Below are 17,200 nucleotides of genomic sequence, written 5' to 3' on the forward strand. Positions count from 1 at the left end.
ATAGCTAGGCAACGATGCAGATCTGCTAACAGTCTATTCTTCTGGGAGCTGGCAGGATTGTCCATGATATCTCATGTCCACAGTATCCTTGCCATCCACAAATCAGTCTGTTGTGTTCTGTTTTGTTTTTTGCAAATCATCTGGGGTTATGTGACTTGCTCAGGGTCACTCAGCAAGTAAGTGTTAAGTGTCTGAAGCCAGATTTTAACTCAGGTCCTCCTGACTTCAGGGTGAGTGCTCTGTCCACATCACATCAGCCACTTAAAAGTGCTTGCTATATTTCAGATACTATGCTGCAGATAATGAAGAAAAATAGTCAAGTTTTACCCTCAATTGGGGGAAACAATGTGCACATATGTATGCAAATATACAAAACAGATAAAAGGGAAATAGGAGGTAATTTTAGGGGAGAAGCATGAGTTGTATGACAAGATCAGGAAAGTTCATATGAGGTGTGGCTGGAGCTGATCCTTAAAGAAAGCTAAGGATGCTAGAAGGAGTCAGTGAAGAGGGACGGCATTCTTGGTTTGGCAAAGGCATAGGAGGTGGAATTTGAAATGGACAGGTGCCAGCTGCTGCTACCATTCCATTTTAAAGATGGGAACATTGAAGCAACCAATGTATTTGAATGACTTGCTAGAATGGCTAATGGACTTCAGGGTTACTGGATCCAATCACTGCTTTGAGGGAAAGAAAAGAAAATAAATTAATTTTTATTTACTATTTTCCCCAGCTACATTTAAAACATTTTTACATGTTTTTAAAACTTTTGAGTTCCAAGTTTCTTCCCTTATCCCCATCCCCAATGAAGAAACTACACGTGAAGTTATGCAAAACATTTCCATAAAAGTCATGTTGTGAAAGAAAACATAGATTTCCCAAGAAAAATTTTTAAGAGAAAAAGACACACACACACACACACACACAGAGAGAGAGAGAGAGAGAGAGAGAGAGAGAGAGAGAGAATGAGAACACACAAAGAATGCTTTAATCAGTATTCAGACACAAACAATTCCTTCTTTGGATAGGGATAGTATTTTTCATCATAAGCCCTTCAGAGTAGTTGTGGATCATTGTATTGAGAATAGCCAAGTAATTTAGAACTGGTCATCCCAGAGAGGGAAAAACCCCTGGTTCTGATTCAATAATTATTAATAGGAGAGAAATAACCATTCCTCTCTACCTGCCTCATCCTAGACACTTTTGAAAAATAATAGGTTCTATGGATAACTTTTTATATCATCTCAAATTCTCCTTGTATCTATCACTCTTCTGCTATCAAAGAATCATCCCTTTTAATGAAGAATTATTTTTAGATGAAAGAAAAAGTTCCCCAAAACTTGACTAATCTATTGAAAAAATTGGGCATTTTAGGCAGTGTTAATGTCTGTAGGCTCCATATCTGCTAGCTGTGAGAGGCAATATCTTCTCACACCTCTTCTAATTGGCCAAGCTTGTTCTTTATACTTTTGAAATATTTAATATTGATTATTTTGATTATTTTTGGTTGTGTCTCTCCATTTTCATTTCCATAACATTCATCTCTACCATTTTCCTGATTTACATGATTTTATTCCTCATCTGTTTATCTAAGTCTTTACATTTTTTTTTTTCTGTGCAGTCTGGTTGTCTCATTCTAATTTGTTTTTGTCTGACTTGTGATTTAATGAGTGGGAGGAGGTCTCTGTAAGAAAACTTTCTCCTCCAGTGCAGATCAGTAACTGATTTATACTTCATGGTCTTAGAGAATTGCCAGAATTAAGTGATTTGTTCAGCTTCATATAGCTAGTTTGTCTCAGGTCTTGACTCAGAGAAAGCAGGTTCCCTATTTTCTACCCAAGCTGCTTCTCTGGTTTCATTAGGACTTGATAAATACAAACCGATCAATAAAGGAAAACCTAGAGGCACAGATAAGTTCAGTAAAGACTAAAGAACTAATTTCAGCAAAGATAAAATCAATAGAGAGCTCTCAATAGTGAGCAAAGATAAAATCATTGGAGAGCTAATCAAGAGAATTCCTATGGGTCCTGTTTATCATCAGGCTTGGCAGAAGAATGCAAAAGTGAAGGCCCACGTTGCTGAAGTGCAAGAACTAAGACAACTGAGTCAGAGAGGCAGGTGGTAGGTACACGGGCCCCATAGACATTCCCTCCCCCCAGAGTAAGAAAATTATGATTTTTAAAATATATGACCCAATAAAACCTAGTAGAAATTGGCTGAATATTTTAGAACTACCGAGTATTGTTCAACTCTAAAACCAACTGTACCTGGAAATGGATAAATAAGTAATACATATTCCAGACACATTGTCCGTACTCCATAAATATTAATAGAACTGGATTGAATTGAATGTGGGAAATTCTAGAAACTGAGCCAATTCTTGGGAAGTTATGACAAAACAAGCAATGAATAGGGGATATAAATTCTAGCCAATAAAGGACAGACTGCATTACTGTTTTTTTCTCATGTATCCTCCTCTGTGACCAGGGTTCTAGTCCCAGACTTCTCCTCAAGGCAGAGCTCCTCAGGAAGGATTTGGTGAAAATCTTCCTTCAGATGTCTGGGACTGCAAGGCATGACCGGGAGATGGCAATCCAGGCCAAGAGAAGGCTTACTACAGCCACGGACCCTATGGAAAGACTTCGGCTTCAGTGCTTAGCCAGGGGGTCAGCTGGTATCAAGGGTCTTGGCAGGTAAGAAGGAAGGAACCAATGACAGCGTCATATGTTGGCTAGAGCAGAGTTTAAAACTGTTTCCATCCACAGCCCCTTTTCTCCCAATACATTTTTTCCTTTTTTTAAAATTAATTTTATAATTATAACATTTTTTTGACAGTACATATGCATAGGTAATTTTTTTTTTTTTTTTACAACATTATCCCTTGTATTCCCTTCTGTTCCGAATTTTTCCCCTCCTTCCCTCCACCCCCTCCCCTAGATGGCAGGCATTCCCATACATATTAAATATCTTATAGTATATCCTAGGTACAATATATATGTGCAGAACCGAATTTTGTTGTTGTTGTTGTTGCAAAGGAAGAATTGGATTCGGAAGGTAAAAATAATCTGGGAAGAAAAACAAAACAAAACAAAACAAAACAAAAACAAAACAGTGCTCACAGTTTACACTCATTTCCCAGTGTTCCTTTTCTGGGTGTAGCTGATTCTGTCCATCATTGATCAATTGGAATTGGATTAGCTCTTCTCTATGTTGAAGATTTCCACTTCCATCAGAATACATCCTCATACAGTATCATTGTTGAAGTGTATAATGATCTCCTAGTTCTGCTCATTTCACTCAGCATCAGTTGATGTAAGTCTCTCCAAGCCTCTCTGTATTCCTCCTGCTGGTCATTTCTTACAGAACAATAATATTCCATAACATTCATATACCATAATTTACCCAACCATTCTCCAATTGATGGACATCCATTCATTTTCCAGTTTCTAGCCACTATAAGAAGGGCTGCCACAAACATTTTGGCACATACAGGTCCCTTTCCCTTCTTTATTATTTCCTTGGGGTATAAGCCCAGTAGTAGCACTGTTGGATCAAAGGGTATGCACATTTTGATAACTTTTTGGGCATAGTTCCAAATTGCTCTCCAGAATGGTTGGATTCTTTCACAACTCTACCAACAATGCATCAATGTCCCAGTTTTCCCACATCCCCTCCAACATTCATCATTATTTGTTCCTGTCATCTTAGCCAATCTGACAGGTGTGTAGTGGTATCTCAGAGTTGTCTTAATTTGCATTTCTCTGAACAATAGTGATCTCCCAATACATTTTTACACAATTCTGGGTATATAGGTATATAAAATATGCATATAAATCAAACATTTACCGATAACAATTCATAATTTTTACTGATGAATCATAATTTTGTTACCCCCACAATCCCAAATCGGACTGCGACCCCCCCCCCAGACCTACAGTTTTTGACTATAGCTTTTGAATATAGCACTAGACTAATACTGGGGACAAATCCTGACTTTGCCAATAATTCAGCAATGTTACCTTGCATCAGTCATTTTGAATGCTACACTGAGGAGCAATGCGACTGCAGAAAAATTGTGTAATCTCTAAGATTTTTTTTTTTGTCTGCAAAATGGGAATAATTGTGTTTTTAGTACCTATCTCAATCTAACACACCTCAACTCAAGCACTATTAAAGTGTTTGCTATGTGCAAGACAATCTTGAGAGAAGCTGGAGATACCAAGAAAGAGCTAATCTTGAAGGATCCTATTCTTGTGGGATAAAACAGTGTCATAAGGGAAAAGGTCATACAAATGAATAGCTAGGATACAGGATACACAATGTACTGGCATTTTATTACATTCTGAGGATGTGAAGAGAAGGCCGAGAAAGTCTTTACCCTGAAGGAGTTTATTTGCTATCTCAAGCAGTTGTTGAAAAGAAAGTTCTTTATGATATTTTCAGTGTGAACGAATGCAAAGAGCACTGTCTTTTAGGGCCAGGAGACTTGAATTAAAAAACCTGGCTCTGTTGTTTCCTTGTATGTGTGACCTTGTGCTGGATCTTGATTTTCTTAGATGTAAAATGAGGTGATATAGCTGGAGGACCATAGTCTTTAATACCTCTAAGAATATGATTTTATGAAAACTTAAAAGCTAATTAAACCCGAGTCATTTTTTTTTTTTTTATCATCAGTTAAGTATGTTGGGCTGGATTATTTCAGAGTATTTGCACCTTTTTGATTCATAGTGACTATCTCCAAAGTAGATTCTCTGCCATATTGAGAAGGACTGGGTGAATATCACAACCTCCCTAAGTGACAGTTTTATTCTTCCCATCCCTCCCCTTTCTCCTACTCTCTTAAATCATACCAAAAAAGCTCAAAACTCTTATCTAGGCTGAGTTTCTTCCTTTGCTTCCTCTTTGACTGTGAAAGGTAGTGAGTTTTAAGGGACAAAAGTCCCTTTCTTCCTCCATTTGTATATAAATCATCTTATAATCTCTTTACATTGTTCAGATGTATTTACCTTTAATTCAATTAATCAATTGACAATAAGCATGAATTTGCTAAGCATCTATCTTTCACTTGCCAAGTGCTGGGAAAACAAAAGACAAAAAAGAGAAAAAGAAAAGACAATCCTTTCTTCACAGCAGCTCATGTTCTATCAACACATAGGGCAAAAGTAGACATTGTTTGTTCCCTTGGCAACTACATAACTTTGACACCAAGAACAGGCACTCTTAGATACCTGAGAAACTTCTTGGAACACTGAGGCATTCCCTGCTGGGTCTGACAGCTACTAGCATTGAAAAGACCTGTTCTTACTTTAGAGGGAATTGGATCATTGCCTGCATATAGGCCAGTGTGCACTCTGTGTGTTCAGAACACAGTCCAGTATACAGAAATCAAGGGAAAAGTTTTATTTTATTTATTTTTAATTAAAGCTTTTTATTTTCAAAACATATACAGGGATAATTTTTCAACATGAATCTTTGCAAAACCTTGTGTTTCAATTTTCCCTCCCCTTCCCTCACCCCCTCCCCTAGTTGGCAAGTAATCCAATGTATGTAAAACATGGAACATATATTAAATCCAATATATGTATATATATTTATTTATACATTTATCTTGCTGCACAAGAAAAATCAAATCAAACTGGAAAGAAATGAGAAAAAAAGTAAAATGCAAGCAAACAACACCAAAAAAAGAGTGAGAATATTATGTTGTGGTCCACACTCAGCTCCCACAGTCCTCTTTCTGGGTGTAGATGGCTCTCTTCATCATTGAAAAATTGGAACTGGTTTGAATCATTTCATTGTTGAAGAGAGCCACGTCCATCAGAGTTGATGATCATATAATCTTGTTGTTTCTGTGTATAATGATTTCCTGATTCTGCTCATTTAACTCAGCATCAGTTCATGTAAGTGTCTCCAGGCCTTTCTGAAATCATCCTGTTGGTCATTTTTTACAGAACATTAATATTCCATCACATTCACATACCACAATTTATTCAGCCATTTTCCAACTGATGGGCATCTGCTCAGTTTCCAGTTTCTTGCCATGACAAAAAGGGTTGCCATGAACATTTTTGCACATGTGAGTCCCTTTAAGGGAAAGATTTTATGCAAAGCAGGTAAGTGAGGGTGACTCGGGAGTCAGGGAGAGTAACAAATAGGGCTTTGCAGGTCAGAGAGGGGAAAAATGTTGGTTCCCCAGTCTTCCCATGGGGTTGGTGCCCCAGGGATCAAGATTCATATGGGGAGTTTGCAGGTGATAGTCCGTTGTGAATCTGCAGATGAGGTCGAGACATCCTGCTATATGAAGATGAAAGCCCGAGACAGGGCCAGGTGCTTTTAATACTGCCACAACGGCTCCACAGTCACTGACGTCATTTTGTCTGGCCACATCCATCTGGAGGTAACCCTTCCATCTCTGGTGGAAATCTAGCTCATCCTTGCTCACCAACAAGTCAACCTTTTTGTAAAGCTGGGTGAGTTGTACCCAGGTTGTACACTGGTGGTGTTATCTCCAATCTAAAACACTGAGGCAGAACTCAGCTTCTTTGCACCGTGAATACAGGAACTATGCCTTTCATCTCAATTTTATGCCCACTTCGATGCCTCAAATAACTCACATTTATAAAGTTTTCTGTGGTTTGTAAAGCTACCTCACGTGAGCCTCCCCCAGATGCTGTGAAAAAGGTGCTATTTTATAGATGAAAAAACTAACCTCCAGAGACATTGGGCCTTCCCCAGAGTCATATAGCTAATAAATTGCCAAGGCAGGATTTGAACCTCCATCTTGACTCCAAATGTGGCACACTATACATCCTGGTGCACCGTATGATTTTGTTTTGTTTTGTTTTTGAGGCAATAGGGGATTAAGTAATTTGCCCAGAATCATGCAGCTCTTAAGTGTCAAGTGTCTGAGTCTGGTTTTGAACTTTGATCCTCTGACTTCAGGACCACTGTGCCACCTCACTGTCTCCACAATATTTTTTTTATCCAAATATTGAACTTTAATTAAGAAGGAACTGGGGTTTTTAATAGAGGTGCTTGCTAGTTCATTTGTGCTTCTGATTGTGGTTTCTCAGAATTTGAATTTTTCCTAGATACTTGCAATATTTATTTTCATTTTTTCCCCTCAAAACATTTTGTTTTTCCAAATATAGGTAAAGATAATTTCAAAATTAATTTTTGTAAGATTTTGTGTTTCAAATTATTTTCCCTCCTTCCCTTGCCTCTCTCTGCCCCAAGACAGCAATCACTCTTTTATAAGGTTAAATATATGCAATCCTTTAAAACACATTTCCATATTTGTCATGTGAAAAAAAAAAACATGAGAAAGAAAAAGCAAACAAACAAAAAAGGTGAAAATACTATGATTCTAACCACATTCGGTCTCCATAATTCTCTCTTTGAATGCAAATGGCATTTTCCATCCCAAGTCTATTTGAATTTTCTTGAATCGCCACATGCTGAGAAAAGCAAGATCCATCATAGTTAATCATCACATAATCTTGCTGAAACTTTATATAATATTCTCCAAGTTCTGCTTATTCTAGCATCAGTTCATGTAAGTCTTTGTAGGCTTTTCTGAAATCAGCCTGCTCACAATTTCTTATAGAATAAAAATATTTCATTACATTCATAACTTATTCAGCAATTCTCCAATTGATAGGCATCCACCCAATTTCCAATTCCTTATCACTACAAAAAAGACTGCTATAAACATTTTTGCACATACTCTACAATATATTCTTAATAAATGCCTATGAACTTGATTGGATATACCTTAATTCTCTGTTCCTGGAGGGAATTGGTTAGGTTCACTCTCTGATGAATGCTCTATCTAAACTTTTCTCTTTTCATTTTCTATTAATATGACCTTTAGGGTCCCTTCCAGCTATAAATGCTATGATGCTGAGAGGTACAAAAGATGTAAAGATCTGTCATTGTTCCTTATAACAACAGAGGAAAAAAAAATAATGTCTCTCAGGGATCCTTTAGTGAGGGAGTCACATGGCAGAGGACATGGAGGGTCAGTCATGGAGCTGGGAAGACTTGGCTTTAATTTCTGCTTCTGAGACATGATTTCTATATAGCCATCCACAAATCATTACACTTTCCAGCATCCCCAAGCAGTTCTCTAAGCTTAACTTGTTCAATGAGTTGCTGATCTCAGTTTGGGAATAGATTTTCATACTGAGAACATTCCTGCATTATAGAAAGGAAGAGTCAACATTCTTTTGGAGATAGAAAATTATGAGTTAATTGTTTCCTCTTCTTCAAAACTAATTGCTTTGGGTAGCTAAATGTCAGCCAGAGATAGTATTTATCAAGAAGTAAAAAATCCCTTTCAATTCAACAAGCATTTATTAATCTTTGGTAATACTTCCAAACTCATCCCACCATTGGACATATTAAATTTTTTGGAAACATTGAGTCTAAATCTGACTCTCTGCAACTAATACTCTTTGCTTTTTGGGCTGTACTTTACATACATACAGAACAAATTCAGCCATGCTGGCCTATGTGCTTGACCTTACACGTGATATTTCTTATCTTCAGGTCCTTGCATACATACATGAAATATACTCCTTCCTTAGTCTTGTTTCTTAGAATTTTTAGCTTCCCCCAAAGTTTGACTCAGTTTCCTGCCAGATGCAAGCACCTTTCCCCTAAAATTAACATGTACTTATTCTTTGTACTTCTTATATTTCTGTATTTATGTATATGTTCTTTACTTTTCAGTTCCTGAAGGAAGGAAGGAAGGTGTTTTAGTCTTTGTCTCTCTGATACCTGACACAGTTCCTGAGACATGCTAAGAGTCTGACAAATGCCCTCTTTGATTTGTAGACTACTGGAAGTCATCACTTTTTGTGTAACAGCTCTTTAAATAGTGGAGACAGCTATCACATCCCCTTAAGTTTTCTCATTCCCCAATTTTCCCAGATAGGGAAGTCCGGCCATGATAACTCAAAAGGCTACCAAACTCTTTCAGCTTTATACTAACAAACAGGGAAGTCTTGAAGTTGTGGCTCTTTTTCATAGTTTGGTTTTCCAAACTTTGGTTTGAAGCCAGCTTTTCCCCCCTTATAATAGAACTCTTCACCTTGGAATGGATTTACTCTTTCTGAATGGGAAAAAAATTGCTCTTACTGTTCAGTGTCCTATTAAGGAAAATGAATATCTGCAGAGAGACATTGTGGGAGGTCAAGAGCCTACTGGATGGATAATTGGTAGACTTGGGTTTGCTTCCTGTCTATCTCTTATCAGCTCCTGTAATCTCAGGCAAGTTACTAAAAGTCTCTTCTCCTCAATTCTCTCATTTTTGAGGGGGCTAGACTAGGTGATCTCTAATGTCCTAACAACTCTAACCCAGGATTCTGGAATCATCAAGGACTTAATATCTGCATGATTTGATTTCCTGCCTGTGAATGTTAGATATTGCTGCATTCTCCCAAATGGAAGAGAGCCAATCATTTTGTCTTTTAAATGATGGCTCATCTTAGATAACTTCTAGATGGCTCTTATGTGTTTTATTTTAAGTTCCATTTCTGTCTTAAAAAAAGTTTAGAAAATATTATCTTGGTTTGGTTGGCATAATACTAGTGGCTCATTTTGAGTTTTGCAAAGCACTTTGTGTGCGTGCATTATCTCCTTTCTGAGATGTCGTATTTTTATGATGAAAAACCTTGACATTGATTTGTCTTTTTTCCTTTGTACTCCCACACCTATTTTGCTCTTAGTGGCTGTGTGCATATGTTTGTATGTCTGTGTTTTCTTCAGAGTATTTCGAATCATGGATGATGATAACAGCCGAACGATTGACTTCAAAGAGTTCATGAAAGGGTTAAATGATTATGCTGTTGTGTTGGAAAAAGAAGAAGCACAAGAGCTCTTCAATCGATTTGATAAAAACAGAAATGGGAAAATAGATTTTAATGAATTTCTTCTCACATTAAGGGTAAGTATCAGAGCACTGTATCTGTGCTTGATTTTCCAATTGTTTTCTTTCTAATTTGGTTTTTATCTTTGATTCTTCTTGTACAATGAAGGACATTGGGGGACAAGAAAGGGAATTTTTAAGATTTAACATTATTTGGACCACATATAGATATGCAATTACTTTTTGAGTCCTAGTGACAGTATATGAGCTTATCAATGTCACTAGAGCAGTACTTTTCTTTTCTTTTCTTTTCTTTTTTTTTTTCCCCCCTGAGGCTGGGGTTAAGTGACTTGCCCAGGGTCACACAGCTAGGAAGTGTTAAGTGTCTGAGACCAGATTTGAACTCGGGTCCTCCTGAATTCAAGGCTGGTGCTCTATCCACTGTACCACCTAGAGGCCCCAGAGCAGTGCTTTTTTATTAGGTTTGTATTTTTTTTTTTTTTCTCTTTCTGTAGCCTCCAATGTCCAGAGCCAGGAAGGAAGTCATCATGCAAGCTTTTCGGAAGTTAGACAAGACAGGTGATGGTGTAATAACAATTGAGGATTTACGTGGAGTGTACAATGTAAAACACCATCCAAAGTACCAGAATGGAGAGTGGACAGAAGAGCAAGTTTTCAGAAAATTTCTGGATAGCTTTGATTCACCCTATGACAAAGATGGATTGGTAAGTGAAAAGGCTTAAGCTAGGTGAAGCTTGGCTAATTCAATTTTTGTTGTTTAATATGAAAAGGGACTAGTGAGTTCAGAATAAAAACATTTTCCATCATATCTGGCTGTGAATAGAAAGAAAGAAAGCAAGGAAGTTCTTTACCCAAGTTTTAAAATGTTAACAAACACTGAAGTACTAAAAGTAAGTAAAGCAGCCAGTTAAGTTGTCAGTATAGCCTCTCAGTTATCTGATCTCCATGCATAGTGGAGAATGGGCTACTTTGTTTAATTATACCTTAGTCTGGTTAACAAAGAGTTACCATTAGCCTCATCTGTAGATGATTAATTTCTCAAGAATTAGAAGCAATAAAATGTACTCAACCCTGAAGACACTTTCTCAACATGATCTAATCTTTCTGAGCATGATTTTGAAGACATTTAAAGATCTTTTTAGTCATTGGTTCAACCAATAGTATCAATTTTCCTATTAACAGCTTAGTTTAACTTTTGAAGTATACTGATAAAACTGTAGCATGATGATTTCTTTACTTTTGTAGTAGTTGAAGGTACCAGAAGTAAATATTTTAATATTCAAGGTTTTTAGGCTTTTAAGTAAGCCTTTTTCTAAACATTGGAATTGTTCCCTGAAAAGTTTCATATAAATCAAACTTTTTTGAATGTACCATGCTTTAATGATACCAGGAAAACTTACCATAGGAAGGAATCATCCACTGAATCCTTTGTAAAGTAAATTATCAACCCCTGTTTTATTATTATTTTTTTAACATTGGGTTCTTTTAGAGTCAAACATTCCTTTATGGAATAGTCATGAAAGTATTTTGAAGTTTGAGAAATAATAATAGAAAGATAGATGAAGGACTAGACAAGGGATTAGAAGGTAAAGAATGAGAAATCTATAAGAAAAGATGGTAGAGGACAATAAGCTAAAGATATTTTGGAAAACTAAGCGAGAAGAATGCTGAGTACAATAATTAAACCACAGGGGAAATCAAACTATTGGCAGGTGGAAGTTGACCTTTTAAGAAGTAGTATGCAAATTGATTATTATATAAATGAGCCATTAGTGAAACTAAGAGCTCAGATAATAGTACTTTCAAATTTACTGGATCCTATCAGGTACATTAAAGATAACAAAGTCACTGACAAATGTTGAATTCTGAGATATCTAAACAATTTTTTCTCTTTCTATTTCTCTAGTTACTGTTGATTTCTTGGAGAATCTGTTCTATGGATTATTCAGAACCATTTTTGTGTCCTTTCTATTTTAGGTGTTTCTCTCTCTTATTTCCCTTTCTCTCCTTCCTTTTTTCTCCTTAACACTAATATCAAAAAGAAATAAAGATAACATTCCAAGCAACTCTTATTACTTAGTAGCCATAGAGATTTAAAACATCACAAAAATGAAGTAGAAGAGCAAGTTGAAGTTACGGATTGTAAAGAGTTTTTAAAATTCCTCTGTGAATTTCAAGTTTCCTTACCATCCTTATTCCTTAAAGTATAATTGAGGATTGACTAGAAATGTGAATTTCTTAGATAATCACTCTTTCTGCATATATAAATAGTGGTATTCTGTGGGTTGATTCATAGGTAAAGTCATCAAAAAGCCAAGAAAATCAGTTAGATAATTGATTGGAATTTGATGACTAAATCAACTGGAATACCACTAAATCAACTCCATTTAAACTAGTTATGTCTATATTTTTAGCCTAAAAGGTTTAAAAAATAAGGTAGATATTTTTCCCTCCACCCCTTTTTTCAAAAAGCAAGATAATTTGAACTCCAAACTGAGATGAAGGATCTCATTGGCTTAATAAAACTGAGCATAAACATACACATAAAATTGGAAACAAAAACAAACAACCAGAAGCCAGTTTTGTCTTCTCTTGCTCTTTAAGCAATGAAACAGTTGTGTCTTATAAAAGCAGATAATAGGAGATCATTAAACTGGAATTTTGTCTCAGCACTTAGAACTAAACTCCAATCTTTCAAAGACAGAAAATTACTTTGCTGTGCTTAGTCTACCATAGCAACGGCTCATTCAATTTCAGTTATGTTGCAGAATGACAATCTTAACCATAGTTAAGAAAACAAATTAGTTGTGTTTTGAATATCAGTCTCATATATCTTCAACAGCTCTTGATCTTAAAGCAAGATGATATTGATGGTGTGCCACTTTTTAAAAATCTAAATTGGCCTAGAAATTGTCAAGCCTTCTTTCTTTCTTTTTTTTTTTAATAATCACTTTTTATTTTAAAAATAGTTTTCAACTATTCAAAGTTAGTTTTCAATATTTATCCTTGTAAAACTTTGTATTCCAAATTTTTCTCCCTCCCTTCCTCCTCCCCCCTCCCCTAGACAACAAGTAATCCAATAGAGATTAAACATGTGCAGTTCTTCTAAACATATTTCCACATTTATCATGCTGCCCAAGAAAAATCAAATCAAAAAGAAAAAAAAGCAAGCAAACAGCATCAAAAAAGGAGAAAAATACTATGATGTGATCTACGGTCAGTCCCCATAGTCCTCTTTCTGGATGCAGATGGCTCTCCATCACAAGTCTATTGGAATTGGCCTGAATCACTCCATTGTCAAAAAGACCCAAGTCCATTAGAACTGATCATCACATAATCTTCTTGTTACTGTTTACAATGTTCTCCCAAGCCTTCTTTCTTTATTCTTTGTATCCTTCTCTCCTCCTCAACTTATGTTTCCTTCAAAAGACACATTCCCTTTTGAAAGTGTTTTTCCCTCATACTCTTTACTGTCCATTACTGCATTCTCTTATTTCCATTTCTTAGCTGCTTTAACTTGATAGTTTTTTAGATTCCAATTTTTCTTTTTCTATATCCAGGCAATGCAGCAACAAGATAAGAAGATTTCTCTTTCTGTTTTAAACTTTGCCACTGCAGGTTACCCAGAGGAATTTATGAACTACTATGCAGGAGTGAGTGTATTGATAGATACTGATATCTATTTCATCATCATCATGACAATTGCATGGAAACTCTAAATGTATGGCCTGGGGAACCAGGGTTCTCTTTCCAACTACTTTCTTCCAAGTGATTAACATATGCTGACTGATATGATCATATTTGCTTCTATTTTTATCTCCATGTCACAAAGGAGTGTGTTGTTATGTCAAGAGAAAAGAGAAAAAAACAGAAACTCAGTAATAAAAACTTTTAGGCTGGAATATTTGCCACAAATGCTTTCCCTACTCTTCCTATATAATCTAATTCTAGATGGAAAAGTAGTCCAGTTTTAGTTGCTGTAAATCTTCAATTGGTTTGTTCTAACAAGTTATGCCTTTCCTTTGCAATAGAAGGATAAAATATAGTCCAATTTTTTTAGAAAAATATTTTATTTTTTGTTATTATTATAAGTCTATTGTTCTAGTGGGTCTCTTTGGAATGCTGACTTCTTGAAGGCAGAAGGCAAGAGATGTTTATTTTTTTTTAACCTTTCTTTGTATACTTCAGTTCTTAGCACGAATCCTTACATATAGTAAGTTTTCAATTAATGCTTATTGCTGGATTGTGTGATCCCCAAAACCAGAAAACAGATTTTAGGGGAAGGAACAGGTATAATGAAGAGACTCTGGTTCTGGAAGCAAAGGACTCTGACTTCCAATCCTACCACTATTGCTCATTCTATCTTTATGATTTAGGGAAAATCAATTAATCCTTCCCAGAAACTGGTTTTACATAAAATGAGGGAGTAGATCTGTAAAAATAAAGAACACTTTGGTGAAATAAATGATTGCAGAAATAAATCTTTTTGAAATTTGCTTGTGTAGTGATGACTAGGTGAGGCCCCTTGCCTTTTGCAAAGAAAAGAGGTTAAAAAGAAACCCCGCATCTTGTCTGGCCTGCAGCCTACCGATTGTTAGCATCCATTGGTGTTGTGTTCCTTGGTTCCTGGCTTTTAGATGCTGTTTTCCAGTGCTGAACGGGTCTTGTCCTCCACTCTGTGGGTGCCTATTTAGCCAGAGAGTGATTCATCACCAGGACTAGATGGTGGATATGATGCTTGTCTTCCCCAGTTGTGTTTTATTTCCTGTTTTACAGGGGTTTGGGGAGTCACTATCAGATCTCAGTTAACCAATGCTTGTGGTGCTGGGAGGTATATGTCATCAGATTCAATAACCTCCTTTCTTTCTGTTTAAATTTTAGGCCCACAAGTCAAAATCCAGAGGAGGCCACCTCACCTTCTGTAAATATTTACATTTCTTACTTTTCTGAGAGGAACCCTTTCCTTGAAATGACATAATGTAAATTTTAAAGCTAACAGGAAAATGCAAACTATTATTATTAGTGGGCAGCTGGATGGTGCAGAGGTTACAGTACACAGCCTGAGTCAGGAAGACTCATCTTCCCAAGTTTAAATTTGGTCTCAAACACTTACTAGCTGTGTGACCCTGGGTAAGTTAGGTAATCCCATTTGTCTCATTTTTCTCCTCTGTAAAATGAGCCAGAGAAGAAAATGGTAAACCACTTCGGTATTTTTGCCAATAAAACCCCAAATGGGATCACGAAGAGTCAGATGTGACTGGAAACAGCTGAGCAACAACAAAAGTCATTAGTGATGGTGGTGCTCAAGTTAGAAATACAAAGACAGTATAACATATAACCTTATGGCTTCTAGCAAGCTTTGGAATTCTCTCCTTATGTTTAGTCTTTATACCTGGTCTAGATAGTAGGGAGAAGAAAATGAATAATCATTTTCAGAACTTACCAGCACTTTTTCTTAATATTTTCTGTTAGATGTTCATATTTTTAAAATCACATTCTTGATTTAGCCCTGAGGTGTCAGTTTTGAAAATAGAATGTCTAGCAGCTTACCTGGCATTGTTATAGATATTGATCATCTAGGTAAGCAATTAAAATGTTAAAAAAACAAAATGCATGGCTTTAGGAGCCTCAGCCATTCTGCTGCTTTATTATGGTGTCAGGCTGCCTGAAACAGGTAAGTCCAAGAGGAGCTAGAAGAAAGAATAAAAGCATTTCCCAATTAATGCCTGCATCTCATTCTTCAAAGTACCAATATGTGCCCAGTAGACAGGAAAGGCTGACTGATCTTAAGTATTTGTAAATTGCAGGGGGAGAAATAGACAGTTTCTGAGACACCCTGCCCTGGTGGGGCTTTACAGACTGAGATCAATAATTTGATTTGATTGCAAAAGAAATGGCCTATCTGTAAAGTATAAAGATATGATTTGTTGTTTGAAGTGGAATAATACTGGCTGTCACAGGCTCTTCTCTTGTTCATAGCCTTGGCTACCTTATGAAGCCATATTAAAATATCAATCAATAAATAAGTAATTTCAGGACAGTCTTTCTTCAGCTTCACTGATTATGTGATAGTCAATTGATTTGTCAAATTATAGTATAGCTGCAGATCATAAGATCACACTATTGTCATATATTTAGAGCTCAGAGATCTCAGAGATCTTACCAAGAATTTATCTGGGGTAGATTTTCTATCAGATAACTTACTATTTTAACTAGTCTTATTAGTTGAGTGCTAAGTTCAGTTGTATTTATGTTGCTGAAGAATTGCAAGTACTATCTGTGCCCTTTAAATTTAAGTATCCTGAAGCAAACCTTGACTACCAAGTCCTAGATTGGGTCCTTTTGGGTTTTAAATGCAAGAAAAGAGAAAAAATGAACAAAAAAGCAAACCATTTGCTAAAAGGGGGATAACAGCCCATAAGAGAGAAGAAAGATGTAAGGAGAACAGAAACAATTTCTTTCTGAGCACTGCTAGAGCTTTGAACTCCAGGGTAATGCGAACACTAAGCTATGTCTGCACAAAGAAAGTCTAAGTTCGAGAAATCAGATTTTGCACCTGATAGAGGGAGATGGGATGGTGGTGTCCCCAGGCCACAGAAGAGTTAAATGATTTGCTTAGAATCACAGAACCAGAGGTGGCACATGAATCTAGCCCTGACTCAGAGGCCAGATTTTTGTCCATTATGTCAACCATTATGTTTTAGGGTGGGAGGCTTGAAACTAAGTGTTTCAGACTTTTAGGCTAGATCTGTTCTTTCGCATGCAATGTTCCATCCTTCCTTAAGATCTGAATGTTAAAACCTTATCCCTTTTAGCTCTGTTAACAGAAGGATGATTCATGCCAGATATTGATTTCTAGATAGTTTCTTTTAAGAGTTGGGTGAGTACAGTAGCAAATTGAAAAAAATAAATAATGATTAATAACTCAAAATCCATATTTTCTCCTTTTCACTTCTTGTGTTTCCATTGGAGAAAAAAAAGAAAACCAGACTTTTTATAACAAGTATGCATAATTAAAGCAAATTCCCATATTAGCTGTGTAGATCATTCTGTACCCCAAGCCTATTATTTCTCTACCAAGAAGTGAATTAGGAGCATTTTTTAGAATTTATCCTCTGGATTCATGTCTGATCATTCTATTCTTTGGAGTTCTTAAGTCCAAAGTTTTTAATTTTAGAAAATTTTGTAATTTGAAAGAAAAAATAAGCATACACATTTTGCTTTCATGTTTCTTATAAAAATGGTCTTTTGACAGCTGAGGAAAGAAAGGTTTCAGAGGGTTTAAGTGACCAGGTACTAAGTGCAGAT

General features: G+C 36.2%; 1 protein-coding gene across 17 annotated transcripts in view; it reads left to right on the forward strand.

The window, feature by feature from the left end:
• The window catches only part of CAPSL (calcyphosine like), a 40,162-nt gene that overhangs the window by 17,984 nt on the left and 4,978 nt on the right, over positions 1-17,200 (forward strand). For 5 of the 17 annotated variants that reach the window (XM_074282666.1, XM_074282662.1, XM_074282668.1 and 2 more), the window contains exons 2-5: positions 2,488-2,693; positions 9,772-9,949; positions 10,387-10,596; positions 13,453-13,545. In XM_074282666.1, the coding sequence (XP_074138767.1) occupies positions 2,557-2,693; positions 9,772-9,949; positions 10,387-10,596; positions 13,453-13,545 (618 nt within the window). In that variant the 5' untranslated portion in view covers positions 2,488-2,556. Of the gene's footprint in view, positions 1-2,041; positions 2,122-2,487; positions 2,694-9,771; positions 9,950-10,386; positions 10,597-13,452; positions 14,693-14,773; positions 14,814-17,200 lie in introns of those variants that run through there. The other 12 variants (XR_012484809.1, XM_074282669.1, XM_074282672.1 and 9 more) reach the window with 6 other exon arrangements.

This window comes from Sminthopsis crassicaudata, chromosome 1 (genome assembly GCF_048593235.1).
Source record: "Sminthopsis crassicaudata isolate SCR6 chromosome 1, ASM4859323v1, whole genome shotgun sequence".
Lineage (NCBI taxonomy): Eukaryota > Metazoa > Chordata > Mammalia > Dasyuromorphia > Dasyuridae > Sminthopsis > Sminthopsis crassicaudata.